Source organism: Amblyomma americanum, chromosome 8 (genome assembly GCF_052857255.1).
Source record: "Amblyomma americanum isolate KBUSLIRL-KWMA chromosome 8, ASM5285725v1, whole genome shotgun sequence".
NCBI lineage: Eukaryota > Metazoa > Arthropoda > Arachnida > Ixodida > Ixodidae > Amblyomma > Amblyomma americanum.
In genome coordinates this window covers 32,490,893-32,508,586 of record NC_135504.1, presented here as the reverse complement: position 1 = coordinate 32,508,586, position 17,694 = coordinate 32,490,893, and the positions used below count along the sequence as shown (strand labels likewise).

The following is a 17,694-nucleotide window of genomic DNA, read 5'->3' as shown; positions in this document are numbered from 1 at the left end:
AACAATCGCAGCGTAATTCAGGCATCTGCAAATTTTCAAGATTGCTTTCGAGCGAGCGTGTGCATTAGCTACAGTGTAGCCATGTCGCGTGACTGCCGATAATGAAAGTCATACAATAAACATGCTGGTAGCGTTCAGCACGAATTTCTTCCGCTTCAAGCCCGATTTAAGTACAGCTTTGTTCTCACCTTGGTCTCGGCGCCACATGAAAGCACGTAAGTACAGATATCCTGAATGTATTGGTAAAAAAAAAAAAACTTACTCTGAATACCAGCTTTGATGATGCCTTTGAACGTCGGGCCGTACTGGCATCCACGCTGCCGTAACTCCCAGTAGACATCCTCGGCCTCCAGTTCGTAGACGACTGTTTCGACCGCAGCGTTCGGAAGGTCTTTGTCGGGAGTCGACATTGCTTCCACGGCAATGCGGACGCGTCCACTCGCTGCCACAGTGCTGGCTTGGCGCACCTCGAATTGGCCCGAGGTGTACATGATGCTTACCGAGAACTGCACAGATCCTAACCAGGCGCGAAATAATCGCAAATAAATGCCTCTGCTGCTGATAGAAATAGAATTCCAGTATGAAAAAAAAAGCAAGGATTTAAGAGAGCTGCCCTAACTTCTTTTTTTTTTACCGCAGCGGTGGCCTTGTGGTTGAGCATCCACCACGCATGCGGGAGGTGCGGGGTTCAATCCCCAGTGCCGCTGGGTACGCACCGGTGATACAATCGGCGCATGCTTTTCCATGGTCTGGTGCTCAGCTTATTCAGGGTGAAATGCTTGGGACATGGGTCTTTGACCCCACCATGAGCAAGCGAAGTATTCACTATCACTCACTAATTATTTGGACACGCTGACTGAAATGTGACTCGAACTCCGCATTGTTATGGGTTTTATGGGTATTTTATGGGTTCATGACTGCAGTCAAGTGAAAATGAACTACGAAAACGAGGATGAAGGAAGGACGAAATGCACATGTAAGGTGCACAACCACGAATGGAAGAAATATGATCAAGGAGTACATTTTAGCGGTGTTGGTTGAGTCGCGACTGCATACAAATTGCATGATTACACCTGTTCACTACCGTGAACCAAAGAGTCCGCCTAAAAATACTGCTAGGAGTTTATTTATTTATTCGGCTACAACCTGTGCGCTCTGTTTGCGCATTTTGTATCTTTAGCAGTTCCTCCTTGCACGCTGGCACTGTAAGTGTCCAGAGGCTTGTAAGTGTTAGTTCACGGTAAGATCCACAGGTTCGAACGTCACAGCTAGTTCGAACTTATAAGGAAACAGACTCATATGTCATTTATATACATCTATTTGATGGTCGTGCTGTTCGCGCTGAAATTTATTTTATTTAAAAATGTACCAACTAGCCGAGAAGGAATGCCCCTGCTTCTAATAAGCTGAGAACGATTACGTTATAGACTCGGTCAGATTGAAAGTTTCGGGTGCCTTAATAACACTTCGATACGGAACATGTGCATTTGACCGAACATAACACACCAAGGCCCTACGCAAGCCTTTTCGCTAGTTTTCGAACTTTAAACACCCCAGGAGTAATATTTTACCAAAATCGCGCACAGTATCTGGCAATGATTGTAAATATTAACATAAAACACCAGTATTTGTCAAAAAAACATTCGAGGGATCATCAATCGTTCTGTTTTTCGAAGATTGAAGCGAAGCTACTATTTAGAACAAAAGTGGCTTGGGGAAAAAAATAGTGGTAGGGTTTTAACGTAGTTAAAACAGGTAGCATATGTTTACCCTTATTGGCTGGTGATTTCTGCATGAGCTATTGCTATCTTGCAGGTTCTCTAAGATAATGGGATGGCAGTTCACCAATATCCCCCTAGAGAAAAGTGTGCAACAGCTGTACCTTACCGGTACTCACCTACGGGGCAGAAACGTGGAGGCTAAGGAAAAGGGTTCAACTTAAGTACAGACAACGCAGCGAGCTATGGAAAGAAAAATGATAAGTGTAACGTTAAGAGACCGGAAGCGGGCAGAGTGGGTGAGGAAACAAACACTGGAACAAACAATATGACATCCTAGTCGAAATCGAGAGGAAGAAATGTGCTCGGGCAGGGCATGTAATACGAGGGCGATATAACCGCTGGTCCTTGTTGGTAACGGAATGTATTCCAAGAGAAGGCAAGCGTAGCAGGGAGCGGCAGAAAGTTAGGTGGGCTGATGAGATCAAAAATTTTGCAGGCATACGGTGGCCGTAGCTGGCAAAGGACAAGGTTAATTGGAGAAACATGGGAGAGGCCTTTGCTCTGCAGTGGGGGGTAGTCAGGCTGATGACGATGATAATGCTGTTGCTATGTTAAGTTTCACCAACGTCACCCTCAAGGTCACCCTTCCATTGGCTACAATTACAGCTGGCGCGACGCACCTCCGTATTAACTCTAGCTTACGCGAGTTACTCCAAGGCTTCACACAAGCTTTTTGCTTAGGCCCGTGTTAACTAGTGCTGCCACATAGAAGAATTTTGGAAAAAAAGCGGAGGACAGGCGGCCAAGCTCACTGCTTCCCGATATATCATCTGCTGCATTCCGAAGCTCTCAGAAAAGAAAACCCTACTTCCGATATTAAGGACGCCAAGTTCGCCTGAAAGAGGCAAAAAGCAAGAAATCTTGAGGGGACACTGAAGCTAAGCTTTAGAGGTAGGACGCGAAAACAATAACGGGTTAATGCACATGTATGCGCAATTGGCCACTCTCTTCTTTAGATTCACAGATCGCTGGGAATCCTTATATCACTACTGGCGCAGTGGTACAGCCGTTAAGCAATGCTCCAACTGCCCCGGGCAGGTGGTTGCTTAAACAGTAGTCACGGGTGGGGCCTGTGAGACCTAGGCTTCTTTTCTCGGGCAACCTCTTGGAATCAATCATAAATTTAACTGTTCCCTGTGAGTGTGTGAGTGAAAAGTGAGTGTGTGGCGTCTTCTCTAGAAACAGACGTAATCACTGGCGCGAAAATCGTGCGTCCTGCAGTGGCAAAGGGACGAAGTCTTCGTGCGCACTAGTATTCAGAGACAAAGCCTGTGCAGAATTGCAGCTAGGTTTACATACTGACTAGATATTAATCAGGAAGTTATTACTCATTGGCGTATAGCCTACAACACTGGACCAGGAAGAATTTTTCTTTAGCTGCGAAGTCTATGAGAAAGCTGTATTAGCTTTCCTGTGTAACCGTATGCTGCGCTTGGGTGGATGCCAATGAGTAATTACTCCCTTATTACAAATTTACTCCACCTTTTGGGCTTCCCAAACATTTGACCAACACTGACTAGATAGATGCCAACGTCGTGGACATAAGCCTAGTATCTAACAACCTGTTTCGTATTCTTGCTCTGCAAAACATCGCCCCCGACAAGACTGACACTACGCGTGCTTCTTGAGTCGCCCCTGCTATTTAGACTAGATGTCTGCGTGTTCTTTCTGCTCGGTTATCTTCTTTACGTGTCCCTAATCAACCTCAAGATGTTCGAGAACATAATCTTCTGCTGTGTTCTGAGACTTACCATTTGTTGGCAGGGCGGTTCGCCGGTGAAGAGTGACGTTCTCAAAGAGCACTGGAACCTCGTTGAATGGCTTGCCACAGCGTTTGACCAGACATTTCCACACCAGCGAAATGTAGCCGCTCAGAGGAAACAGCACCTCGCCGTCAATCTGATGGTCCGCCAAGTATCGGTCTTGCTCGTTAGTATCCAGGTCAATAGTTATCAATTCCTCGGAAGGCTGCGCGCACATTGGGGCTTCGTTATTATGAAGAGACGCGCGTAGTACACTTAGAGAAGTGCTCAGCTAACACAGGGAAGAACTAAAGTAAGCTGCTTGGCCGATCCTTTTTAAAAGTTTGGATCTTATTTCATGCCAAGCATGCCTTGTAGAAGTAATAAAATACTCTGATCGGGCTGTTTTACAGGTACATGCTTTATCTGTACTTATAATTCGTAATGAAGAAAACAAATAAGAGACTGCTTTGCTTTCTTGTTCTTGCATGCGGAACTTTATCTTGGATGCTGCAGGTTCCACAGGCATGCTTTGTGTACGGCGGAAATAGAAGATATGCTTAGCAAAGCTTGAAAAACAGATTTTGCGTGATATTAATATATGCCAGCATAACGTCGGCTAGCTAAGAATTAGTTCGTATATCTACTGTCACTGCTGCGAGTCCTGTTGGTAAAATTATTTCAGACAGGCGTCTACCGACGTAATAATGAAAATTCATGTTGTAATAAAAAACTAAGAAAGGTATAAGCAATAACCGGTATCGACGGATATTCAGCACAGTTTGTTGTAGTAACCCAGGCTAATTTGCGTGATCAGAGAAGTACCTTTTTGTAGCAATACCGGTAACTAGGAACTATCCCGTTTATGTCACTGCTCTATTATCAAGAATCAATAGCACACAATTTAGAAAAAATATAATATACCACCTCAAAGCAAACTCTATTGCGGTTTATCATACGCCAATTCCGTACGCTGAGCTGCAGTTCTGAAACCTGCGTTCCTTTCCGGCGAGCAAAGGCGGGGGACCTTCCTAATCAGTGAAGCATTTACAAACCTCCCGAGCACGCCTGCTTCAGAAATGCACCGTTTTCTTAATGGACATTAACCTTAACTCACAAATGTTGACAAGCGCGTGCACTCTCCGACGTCCTACACGTGGCCGTCGCTGAAAAAAAATAATAATAATAATAATAATAATAATAATTGGTTTTGGGGGAAATGAAATAGCGCAGTATCTGTCTCATATATCGTTGGACACCTGAACCGCGCCGTAAGGGAAGGGATGAAGGAGGGAGTGAAAGAAGAAAGGAAGAAAGGTGCCGTAGTGGAGGGCTCCGGAATAATTTCGACCACCCGGGGATCTTTAACGTGCACTGACATCGCACAGCACACGGGCGCCTTAGCGTTTTTCTTCCATAAAAACGCAGCCGCAGTCGGGTTCGAACCCGGGAACTCCGGATCAGTAGTCGAGCGCCCTAACCACTGAGCCACCACGGCGGGTCGCTGAAAAACAACTGGTGGATATTTTATGGTGTACACGAGAAGGACAGACAGCGGCAGGCAGTACAGCGGTCTTCGTAACCACTGAGTGCCTGAACAACCTCTTGGCCGAACAAGTAAAACACAGTACAGAGCCAACAGGCAGGACGATGCGCCTGGTTGCGTAAAGAAAAGACCTTGTGGGGAACTGATCAGGGCGCTAGCCTGGTAAGAGGGAACCCAGCTGTAATAAGGGATAGCATGATGCTCAACAGCAGCTGGAAAAGGGCATACTTATTCCCCTTGCCACATCGAGGGAGAAGCTCACAGCTCTGCATGCACCCTCTGTTACGTACTCTGGAGGGTGGAGGACGGCCTTTGAGCGGGCGCCTCTAAGAGTGGATGCGGTAATGGGGACGGGTGTATACAGGGTGCCATACATCTTACTACCGCTTCTCCCACCAAGAGCAGGCCTCAACTCTGTGAGTGCTGCATTCACGAAGTCCTACAGGGTACTCACAGAGCTTCCGTGAGGCGCCTGTCCAAAGGACATGCAATCCTTCCACCCGACGACATCCCAGGTCTGCGTGTGGTCCCAGGCGACCAGGTGGCCGATGCTGGGAGTGCCTCGAGGAACGGGCCACGGGATAGGCGGGAAGAGCGGGGAAAGGTCCATCTGGACGCCCAGGGTGTGCAGCTTGCCCAGCGAACTCAGGAAGAATGAGCGGTTTTCCGCATTGCGCTTCATGAGGCCGACACAGCTGGAAGCGGGGCCCATACTGCGCCGTAGAATGGGCTACAAGCGGAGAAGGAAACAGTTTTCGGGAGAATCTTCACCAGCGAACCGGTTTTCAATGTGAGTTCAATGCAGCAAAAACATCGTAGAGAAAAAAACAGAATAATAATGATAAATTGAGGTAGGCCCTGGAATAAGATAGAGAACTAGACCATTTGGGAAACACTCACGGCTTCGAGTGCGAAGAAACAGGGTGCCGGACAGAAGTAGAGAACGAGCTCTGCAGGGTACGTCCTCAAAGTTTCGTACTTCGTGTCCGGCAGATGTCTCTCCCCTTTCTCCTCACCTTTTCGATTACAACCTCATTACATCGCCTGGAGTTGATCTTTCATCTCGCATATAGCTTCGTTTTTTCTCGAATGACAGCAAGATTTTTATGGATGGGAAATACAGCGTCATGTGTGCCGAGACTTCAGCAAACTTTTTGGAGCCTGGGGCTGTGCTGAAAATTGCACCATTTTTGGAGAAACAAGCCAAAATTTTCTTGTTTCCACAAGTTCGCTGCGTTCGCACTGCTGCTGCAAAATTGAAATTCTCATAATTAAGATTATTTCCAATCGAACATGAAGCCTCAGGCAACTCAGTTCAGCAAAGGAATGCCCATCACACAATTTAATGAAATGAACGGGTAGCCTGTCTGTTTAGAGTCAGCACTTGCCTGGAGGAGACAGTGGGGCGCTATCTCAACGACGATTGCGTCTGGAGGAATGTGCAGCATGGCCTCACGGAACAACACCGGCGAGATGAAGTTGTTGAGGAAGTAGTCGGCTGAGCAGTTTTTAGCAATCGGTTCGTTCCAGCGGCTTTCAGGTACCGACGAGCTGATCCACCGATCACTGCGGGGTTCGGGTTGAGGAAGTACCTGTAGGGTGGCCAAGCAGGAGTCGGAAGTCAGGTTACGTCGACTACAAGTTCCTGGTCCTGCTTTGTCGAACTTTCCTGATTGATTATTTAATTAATGTTCAAATGCAAGCGGCCGGTGTGACAAGTAGCGCTTAAAGTTTATAGGCTCCAATTTTCTGGTTTCTTAATTTTCTCTTTTAAGCTGCATTGAGGGAATTTGATCTGAAAGATAGTTTCGGAATATGATTCTGGAGTTCGGACTCCACAACCAGATTCGCTTTTTCTTGTGCACAAGTCATGAAACGAGGTGAATGAAATAGCCTACCGGCAGAAGAACACGGGAAAGAAAGTGTGCTTACACTTATGTACAGGGTCGGTGAAAAGTTCCCAGGCCACAGGGTCTGCTTTTGAGCAGTGCAGTCAGCCAGTTACGACACCCGCGAAGTTCAATATATATGCAGAGAGTAACAGAAATGTTGTTTTAACCGCTGAAAACCTTGATAGCTTTATCAAAATCTGGAGCGCCAGGATATACAGATGTAAAGCAAATCCTGTGGCCTGGGCACTTTTGATCAACCCTGTACTTGCGGGGCAATTACTGTATGCATGGAAATCGTTCTCTCTCAAATCGATTTGACCTGAGCCAAGTAGGAGCGCTAACAGAGTTTCGGGCTAGGCGTGATGAAGTCAGTGAGTATTCAAGCTAACGTCTCCTACGCCTGACGTACATTACTGGCTGCTATACGCATTCAGTAAAACTTCGGCACCTTCTAGCGCTCGCAGCCACAGCTTCGCTTTCAGCGGTTCTTTCTATTGACCATCTATGTTGGAGGAGGGAGTTTAATGGAACGGGAGAGGTCTGCCTGGTTGTCGGACTGGCATGCTACTCCAGTATCTATGTTGGAAAGCGGCACAATACTGCGGACTGCGGCCTTGCCTCCAAAGTATAAATGAGAGAAGATACACGCAAGTAACAAAGCTTAAGAGCTTGGGCTTACAACCTGTTCAAATTATAAAGCACCGCCCGACAATGCATGAAAAAAAATAAAGCCTCTTAGAAACTATTTTGCTTTATCCGCTCAAATTTGCCACGCAGTACAGATAACAGCTAAAGTTAGAGGCGTGTTTCATTGGCCAGCGATGGCAGGTGACAGTAACGCTGTTTTCTTACTACTGGTCCCACTCAATACAAAAAAAACTTGCAGTGGCTTAGCGTGGCTATGCCAGGATATACGTAGCGACAGGTACGTTTTCGTGGCTGAGCTTGTTTTTCGGAAACTCTAATGGTGTGATCAGTCACACGACGGGCCTTCACATCCTCTTCGGTTGGTTCCCATTGACTGATACCTTCCATAGGCTCCATCTCGGCGGCTATGCGCCGTCTATTACTCTCGGCAGTCTGGCGTCTCCGTTTGGCTAGCCGTTCCTCTCTGTTCTGGCGTCTCCGCTGCTCTCTTCGCCTTCTGACGCTCGTTCTCTCTTTTTCGAGTAGCCAATTGCCAGGCGACAACCTCAGGATCGGAAGAGTTAATATTCTCTTCTCTATACCGCCGTTTAGCAGCGGCCGGACTCTCCTTCTCTGCATGCATGTCAGACGCTGTGATACAGACGCCCACTATACACCTCCGCCTTTTATACACAACGCTGCGCGTGCAACGCACGGTTCGGGTGACAGTGCGGCGGGCGGCGACGAAGAACGCGGCGCAGCTGTGGGGTCTCTCTCTCTGGGTACCGCAGTATCGGCGCACGCGCACAATTGCTCATCTGTGACGTCACGCTCGGCTCCGACGGTGGAGCGGGCGCACGGCCGCAACAACAGAGAACCGCACGCTGCACATTGCTCCTCTCCGGTTGCCATGTTAACGGCGCATGCGCACAACTTTCCTCTCCCAGCCACCGCGAAATGCTCGACTGGTAGCCCAGTGTAGCTCTCGCTACAAAACATGGTGCGCGCTATTATCATTGAGGCAGTGGCGGTTATAGCATGCTGGAAACTTAAGGCGGTTTAATCTCCTCTTCGATTTTAGTGTTTCGGGTTGTTCACCTTTTCGAAAGCTTCCCTCAACGCCGGTCCAACGCTGCTTATGTGGCTACTATGGAAAGCCACGTTCAAGGTGTCCACACTCCGTGCGAACGCTTTCTCAGCAGTGAGCTCTTCGACCAACTTAGCCACGGCCTGGGCTGGTCCAGAAACGGTGACCGAGTCGTCCGCGTTGTGGCACACAGCTTCGACACCATTGGAGCAGCGTTTCTGGGCTTCCTCCCACGTTAGTCCTGCGTTCACAGTGACGGGTAGAAACACTCATTATTTTTTGCACGAACGTCGTAACCCAGAGATCAAAGCCCCGGGGACGGTAGGTACTACGAGTAGCTTCCGATGTTGTTTGGCGATACACTGAATAAGTGCTCTAAATAGTGATACGGTGAAATCAGCTTGGAGAAGGAACAGGAATTTTCTCGTTTCCCAGTGAAAAGTGTTGTCATCAATGTAGTCTGTTGACGTCGTGCTACGTAGGCTTCCACTGCTCTTTGTATCACGTCTGTATTTCTAAGCTGCCGCTGTGGAGCTCTTGTGTTTTATTCTGCTTTTTAACCATATCCGAGTTTTGGCCTTAGCTCATGGACATAATTTTTGTTCATAGGATACAGTATGCAGTTATTAAATGTATTTTCGTCCGGTGTGTAAAGTGAAAAGCATGCTCTATTCCTGGACATTAGCTTTTGTTTCCACTTGAAATAGAAGGTGGCCTTATGGCCTGTCCAGCAGTGTCAGCCCTTTAGAGGTGCATTTATGGTCATAAGCACTGTTATTGCCAAAAATGAAAAGATTCCTCAACAAAACCCTAGCTCCTTGCCTAACCACCCAGACTTCCGATGCACGAAAACACAATGTCGTTAGCAATAAAAACGAAAATAGGTAACAATGTCATTAAAAAATGCTATCGCTTTCTTTGTCAGAGCTGACTGGGACACTGTGGAAATACTTCCGCAGGAGGGCGCGAAAACTATTCAAGAATTTCCTTTGCGCCTTTCAAAAAAAAGGGTGAATGGTGAGCATGGTTGGCAAATGCAGATGGTTAGCCGTGCAAGGAATGTCAAGGCGGGCTAAGTCGTTCATGAATTTAAGTGCGAAGAGTGAGAATAAGTGGATTCAGAGTACAAGCACTGTAATGGGCACTTCGAAGCTTTTTTTATAACAAGTTGTAAAACTAGAGGAAATAGAAAGGCGATGGCGGTGAATGAACAACGAGATAATAGTAAACAGAAGTAAATCTGGCTACACACAAAGGTTTTCACACTCCGAAACATAGTGGCCCTCAGTGAGTACCTGAACATTCTTCAAAATACGAAGCGTCAACGACGGGGGAAAAATTGGCGGTGGTTTAGCTCTGGTTAAACCTGGAGTGACACGATAGCTACAGCTGGCCGAGTGGATCTTGCTCAGCTGAATTGCAAAGTCAGTCTTTCGCCGCTCCGTTTCGCAGGGCATTCATCTTCGTCCCACTTGACACGGCGCATGCGCACAGCTGTTGCAGCTCGGTTTCGCCGGCCGCGCCGCGCCGCCGGCAGCAGCAGCTGCTTCGCACCACGTGACCAACCACGGCGCCGCGCCGCCGGCAGCTGCTCCGCACTACGTGACCAACCACGTGACAGCGTGGCGGCGCCGCCACGGGATGGCGGCGCTGCCACGCTGAAGGCTCGAAATGCTACCGTAATGTAGCTATCGCTACCATAACCTGTTGCGCTTCAGTTCACCACCAATTTAATGCCCACTCTTGGCGTACAAGAGCAGAAATGTTGCTTTCGTTCTCAACACAAACAAAATCGTATATCTTAACGAATTTGTGCGCAGATTGTATACAACCGTAAAAAGAATGACCTTTAGCGCATCTGAGATTGACGTGAGCTCCAGCTTTCACTGAGGTTGAATGTCTTCTCCAAATTAGGGAGACTTACCTACAACGGCCATGGCTCCCCCGGACACGTTTCCTAACTCTGTACAACGGCCTCGCCAGTACGCACACAACAGGGCCTGTTCGGCGCTGAGAGCGCCGTCGGCGTACCCGCACCCAATTTCTCCCAGCGAGTGGCCGACAATGCCATCTGGTTGGATGCCCATAGCGTAAAGTGTGTCCACCAGCGCCACCTGCGAGCGAAAAGAAGCAAGACATGAAAGCACCCTGCGGTCCAGAGTGCCGTTGCCCGTGGCCCCTTCATATGAATATTTGACGATATTACTCTTCTGGCATATCCATTTCACTTTAGACCAATCTGCACATAATCGAAAGAATTCAATTCATTACAGAGCTAACATACTTTCCTGCCGGGTTCGAACCCGACCGCGGCGGCTGCGTTTTTATGGAGGAAAAACGCTAAGGCGCCCGTGTGCTGTGCGATGTCAGTGCACGTTAAAGATCCCCAGGTGGTCGAAATTATTCCGGAGCCCTCCACTACGGCACCTAATTCTTCCTTTCTTCTTTCACTCCCTCCTTTATCCCTTCCCTTACGGCGCGGTTCAGGTGTCCAACGATATATGAGACAGATACTGCGCCATTTCCTTTCCCCCCAAAAAAACCAATTATTATTATTATCATACTTTCCTGCCTCCTTTGTTCGACACCAACGACGCCAGGGTTATGCTTTCAAACTTTAACGCGATAGCGTTGTCCCCGTTACGCGAAGCGTTGTCGGCCGGCGTTATGAACAAAAAGTAGGGTAGCGTAGGTAGCTCACACGCCAGAGAAGCAACATAGGCGGGCCTCCAACCTCACGTGACCTCGTGGCGTCATTGCAACCTGCCCTACCGATTGTGAGCAAACTGACACATGTTGCAGGTGGCTCTTAATGACTGATTGCGAGAGATTGCTCGGGAACAAGGAATAACGCTGGGAGCACCTGCCATCGCAGGGCAGTGGTGCATCCCTTAATAATAATAATTGGTTTTTGTCGAAAGGAAAATGGCGCAGTATCTGTCTCATATATCGTTGGACACCTGAACCGCGCCGTAAGGGAAGGGATAAAGGAGGGAGTGAAAGAAGAAAGGAAGAAGAGCTGCCGTAGTGAAGGGCTCCGGAATAATTTCGACCACCTGGGGATCTTTAACGTGCACTGACATCGCACAGCACACGGGCGCCTTAGCGTTTTTCCTCCATAAAAACGCAGCCGCCGCGGTCGGGTTCGAACCAGGGAACTCCGGATCAGTAGTCGAGCGCCCTAACCACTGAGCCACCGCGGCGGGTGTGCATCCCTTAACCGCGGCACCATTGCGGAAGCAGCGGTGCGAGGACTCGCACCGCTCATATAAGGGCACTAACTCATATAAGGGCACTAACTATTTCAACCTATCGCGTCATATCCTTAAGGCGGAGCTTAAGTGTTCGCTCCAATTTTCCTTTCTGCTCGCTGCTTCACTAACCCTGTCACAAGCTACTTACTAACATTTGTCTACTCAATGTTGCTTTTCTTTTTGGCCTCATGGCGCCACGCATATCTTTTTCCGTAAGTAGCTCTAGTTATGCTATTCGCTTTGCTCTGTGGTGTTATATTTTTTTCAAAAGGGCCTTGAACCATTATTCATTAAAGTCTCGATATCCACGGGAAGTTGAAAGAGGCTGCTCCACGAACATCCTTCAGCAAGGAAATTTTTCAATCCGTTTCGTGGAAGCGGAATTGTCTGAAGAAGAAATTTGCATTTCAATTTCATTGCTCCTTTCTCTCTCTCCTCGTTATTTCTTGCGCGTTCAAATTGGGGCACACAAATGTCAGTCAGCGCCCTTTTGTGTCCTCTGCTGCATGGATAAGAGTTTTGCCCAAATGGTTATGGCAACACAATCTAGCGATGGAGCGAGTTTATATAGTATGATAAAAACGTGTTGCAGAGCACCTTAAATATGTAAATATTTTTTAAATATCTTAGCATTTATGTAATCTTGTTTCTATTATATTTTTTTAGTTTTCTTAAGCTGGCGCCTCATCTCTGAGCCTTGGCGTATTAGCCGGCCTTAGAACTCCCCCCCCCCCCCCCCCTTACATATACACTACGCATCTCTGCGCACGAAATATCTATGTATAAGGCAAAAACGTGCCAAGCGAAGGTACGGAAGACACACCTGAATTGCCACGATGGACACAAAAATTGGCGCCATGGTATGACTGCTGGCTTCTTGGCTGGTAATCATGGTGACCAGGTCGATGCCGAGCGTTTGGACGAGGTCATGGCTTCTCTGGATGGAGCTGGCAAACAGGTCAAACTGCATCATCTGCTGGGCCATGGCATCCCACTGACAGCCCAATCCCGTGAAGGCGAACCATAGTGGCCGCCTCTCAGAGGGCGACTGCTCGACCACCTTAACCACCTTTCCCCCGGAGTCGTCCACGGGCACCACGACATATCCGCGGTAGGGGAACTGCTTGAGGCTGGCCTGCCCCACTTTGTTCAGGAGGGCGTACGATGAGTCCGGGTGCGGCCCCTCGGAAGCTAGGCGTTCCAGTGACGTCTGCAAAGATGGCGAAAAGAATCGGGCAAGTGTTTGGCGCTAAGAAAACATTTCCGCCCTGTTGCATTTCAAATTGACTTTAGTGGTATGACCGTTACAGGTGCAAGAAAAAAATTCCGGTGAATACTTTTGCAGACGTTATTTTTCCAGGCAAAAATGAGGCAGTGTGGCCGAGTAATGAAGCCAACGGCTCAAGATGTGTCCAGCACGCAGAAAGTGCACATGCGCACAATTTTATCTCTCGTTATTTGCTGATCCGCGGGTCCCCTTCTCGGTGTCAAGGATAGCCAACCAGGCATTAGCCTGAGGTTGAGGTTGTCGTTGGATACAGGTGAGGTTAGCCTTAGATTAAATCGACGGACAATAGCTCTGACGTAGCAGAGCCTAAAGAAGTAACTAAAGATCAGATTTTGTGGCCCAGTTCTGTGATCTTTCCAACCACAAAATATTCCCCAAAACTCAATGTCGGTGCCGCCCCTGGGAGTCGAGTTTAAGTATCCTGAAAGAATTTTAGATGCACGCGAAAACCGTCCTTCCTGATTGTCCAGTTTCCACGCGGGTAAAAAAAAATATGTCCTGAAGAGATCCCTGCGGCAACTCTGCCCTGGAATAGAATTTTGGATGAAATTTATATTTGCTAGATGGAATGTGCTAGATGGAATTTTATATTTTAAGAACGATTATTTTCCCATAGTTCGTCTGCGATTATGGGTATCACATTTAGGTTGACTATAAAGAATAACTCGTCGCCACTGGAGACGAAAGTCGACAAATATGCCAAGAAAACGTATGTCTCTAAACTGGCGAATGGGCCGGGCTTAACCTTGAGCCGTGCGTGTTGCCTCTTTATATGAGCGAAACCGGACTTTTCGAAAGATGCGGATAATCCCTGACCCCGAATATAATCACGTGCTCAAATCGGAAACTGTGCAGATATCAGTGCGAGTTCCTCGTGCTCACAAGAAGTGAACCAAATGCAATTGTCGTGGGCATGCGTGTATATTGGAATATGGATATGCCGGTGATTTCTTTAGGGCCTCGGGAAAACCAGCCGTCGCGTCCCATTTTCCTTGCTTCTTCCGCTGCTTCCGCTCTTATTTCTGTTATTTCTGTTTCAGCGGCAGCCAAAATTTTACGCATGAGGCTCCGCATCAAAAGCTGCGTCTTTGATTTGACGTTGGGTCTTAGTTCCCTGCCGTGATCATCGGTGTATAAGCTGCACCATACATCGGACATACATCAGGAAAGTGGTCAAGGTGGGTCCTTAATTTCTAACAACTTAAAACAAGGCGCACAGAAGTGTAGTCATGGGACCATGACACTTGCTTGTGACCGTAACGAATACCACGATTTTCGTGACAATTAAAACGCAGGGTCTCAGGGCCCCGCAAGTTGCGCTGTGAAGTGTTTCTTGCGACAAGAACAAAACGCTGCAAATGCGTCCTAAACTCGCCGCCTTTAGCAAAATGTTTAAACTAAACGCTATTATCTTGTGACGAAGTGCCATTGGTGCTATTCCGAGGGGAAATTTAGTGCGCAGAACCCACAGTATACAAGTTACTGAGCTCATACATAAGCGGACTCAGCCGAAGATATCTAACGTTGCAGGGTTCTTAGTGCATTGATTAAAAAGAAATAGTGCGTAGTGACAGCGTACAGAAGGACGAAACGTTGCCTTGTATGTTTGTTCTAACGTGGCCAGAGAGTTGCCTTTACCGTTGCTCCTGCCCGACGACCGGTATTTTTCTAACAGTTGTAATGGAACAAAACTGTGGGGAAGATTAAAACAATATTAAAACGCGGTAGCTCTGCATTGCACGTTTGTCGCAGCTGCTGCTGCAAGTTCTCTGTGTGTTTTCGTCAGTTTCTTTGCAATTGTCGGTACATGAACTGCCACATACGGACAACTAGCTGAAGTAGCCAAAATCTGCTATGATTTGACGGCGCCGACGTTTGCATATAACATATTTTTATGGTTTTTTATTGAGAATTTTTGCATTATTTTTTGAACTCAAGCACCTAGTACCTCTTTAATAGCTCTCAACGCGAATTCCGTCACACCTGACAGCCATGGGTGGCTCGGACTTTAATGCGATCTAAGTTGCTGTCCAGAAACTATAGGCTGCTCGAAACCAGGCCGGCTGGCTGTGATGACGCCGTAAGGTCACGCGACCTCACTACCTTTCGGGGTGGCCCATCAGGGCAGCTTGTGATGCCGTCACAAGGTCACGTGACATCTCTCCACCAGTCAGGGATTTTTTTTCTTGCATAGGCGGGGTTTGGGTGTGACGGCCAACCCAAATGCTATCTCATTAATAAGCTACTTCATTTCGCAGAGAAGGTTTCGGTACAATACCGCGTTATTGTGCGCACGAAGCCAGTTCATGTCGATGCGCTAGTGCAACACTGAAACCTTGAGCTTATTCATTATACATAAAGCTTCTAAAAAATTATCTATACTCCCTTCGCCCTTTTCCTCTTTGTTATTTCCTTACTCCGCTGCTATTCCGTCTGAACTTGTACTACACAACTGCTATGGTAAGTTTTATATTTATTTGCCACCGTTTTGTGCGTATGTGTGCGCAATATCCACCTTCTGCGGTTTCGTATAGACCGCCTGCAGCAAAAATACTGATATAAGGGGGTTTTATTTGAAGTGGCACGAGTTTTATTGTCAGCTGTGAACGGAGTCGTGTTGTGAAAGAGGGGGATAGGGGTCACGTATATGAAGGCAGACCAGAGTGAAGTGTAAGTTGTTTAATGACCCATAGCGATTACGACATCACCCTTGACATAACAGTAATAGGTGCTTAAAGAACAATTACGTTATCCATGAAAGAAAAAAGGCGGTATGAGAAATATTGAGTGACATAACCCATTAATGTGACGGATGGGTTAGGTGATCGATAATCACACCGTTCGTGATGGTGAAGCAATGATAACATCATTCCGTGCGAGTTACGCGATCTCCCCAAAGCAAGTCTTAAGCAGCTGACGATGTGAGAAAGGGTCCTTGTCTATTTCCACCTCTGCGTGCTCTGCTGTAGCAAAACATTAATACCATATAGCTATATGCGAACAGCATTACACACCTCCAGTGAGTCTCTGCTTCTTCCAGCCATTAGGACTAGCCTGGGAAGTCCGGGCTTCTGACGAGGCAGAGTGTCCACGTGAGGCCCGGGGTTGCTCTCTAGTATGGCGTGAACGTTGGTTCCTCCCACGCCGCAGGAGTGGACGCCGATGAGGCCGCCCGGAAAGGGCGTCGTCTCAGTGACTACCTCGAGGCTGCCGTCGCGCAGTGCAGTAATGTTCGGGTGTGGCTCCTTGAAGTGCAAGTTTCCAGCTATCATGCCGGTCTCCATGGCGAGGATCACTTTGGCCATTGAAGTAATGCCTGCGAGTAACAGGTAGCGTGCCTCAGCAAGCAGTGGCTGGTAATATTTTATTGGCGAGCGCTAATAACCTGCTTTGGGGCCTATTGGTGCACATGTGCGCACAGTGGAAATTATCTTGCATGTTGCAGAATATTTTATAGGCTCTTATGAGGGTTATGCAGGTGGCACAAGCTTGAAAGGTTCTCATATAAGTGTTTTGTGGGTCCCTAAAGGGCACCTGAGCTTAAGTTTCCCTCAGTTCTAGCGCCCCCTAGAGGCAATCACCGCGTTTAAAAAAAACGCCAAATGAGTTGAAATGCCACATCTTTGCGATTGCCACGTTGAAGAAGGCTACGATTGGCTGCAGAGATGGATTCATTGCGTCGAATGAGCGCCACAAATCCGCTTGCGGTTCATTTGTTCCCAGCTTTTTCGCGCATGCTTTGTTCCGCTTAATGCAGTTCGGCTTCGATAGTCATAAAGATTGGTTTATGGTTTATGGTGGTTTAACGTCCAAAAGCGGCTCAGGCTACGAGGGACGCCGTAGTGGAGGGCTCCAGAAATTTCGACCACCTGGGGTTCTCAAACGTGCACTGACATCGCACAGTACACGGGCCTCTAGAATTTCGCCTCCATCGAAATTCGACCGCCATGGCCGGGATCGAACCCGCTTCTTTCGGGTCAGCAGCCGAGCGCCATAACCACAGAGGCACCGCGGCGGCCAAAGTCATAAATTAAGTAAAGTAGCGTCCTGCTTGCTTACTGTGCTGACCAGATGGCAAACCTGGCAGCCAACGGTCGATGCCTGAATAAAGAATAAGTACTCTGCCGGCAATACCAAAAGCCACGTGATGCACTACCTGACACGGGTTGACAATTTTCCCCCCGGCATACCACAGCGAGGGTGCCATAGTGACAAGCTTGTATGGTCGCGAGGTATAAGTTGTCCGCTAAAAACAATTCATCGGGTAGGAGGTGCTCGTGGTTTACTGCGAATAAACTGCACGTCGCTTCAACAGCGCTAAGAGCACTTTCGTTTTTCAGTTGCTTCGGTGTTAGTAGTTGGTTGTGTTAGCATCGCCAAAACTTTCTTGCAGTACTTTCTCAGGGTATGTACTAATCTCCAGTGATTACATAGCTTCATTCTTTGGGCATGACGCTACGCAATTTGTCGCATCTAA

At 47.8% G+C, this 17,694-nt stretch overlaps 1 protein-coding gene across 1 annotated transcript in view; it reads right to left on the bottom strand.

Annotated features, from left to right (window-relative positions):
• The window catches only part of LOC144102284 (fatty acid synthase-like), a 46,544-nt gene that overhangs the window by 15,390 nt on the left and 13,460 nt on the right, over positions 1 to 17,694 (bottom strand). The window contains exons 6-13 of the mRNA XM_077635586.1: positions 16,232 to 16,533; positions 12,753 to 13,139; positions 10,600 to 10,789; positions 8,687 to 8,916; positions 6,458 to 6,661; positions 5,559 to 5,799; positions 3,533 to 3,766; positions 263 to 517 (exon numbers count right to left, since the gene is read on the bottom strand). Of these exons, the coding sequence (XP_077491712.1) occupies positions 263 to 517; positions 3,533 to 3,766; positions 5,559 to 5,799; positions 6,458 to 6,661; positions 8,687 to 8,916; positions 10,600 to 10,789; positions 12,753 to 13,139; positions 16,232 to 16,533 (2,043 nt within the window). The remainder of the gene's footprint in view (positions 1 to 262; positions 518 to 3,532; positions 3,767 to 5,558; positions 5,800 to 6,457; positions 6,662 to 8,686; positions 8,917 to 10,599; positions 10,790 to 12,752; positions 13,140 to 16,231; positions 16,534 to 17,694) is intronic.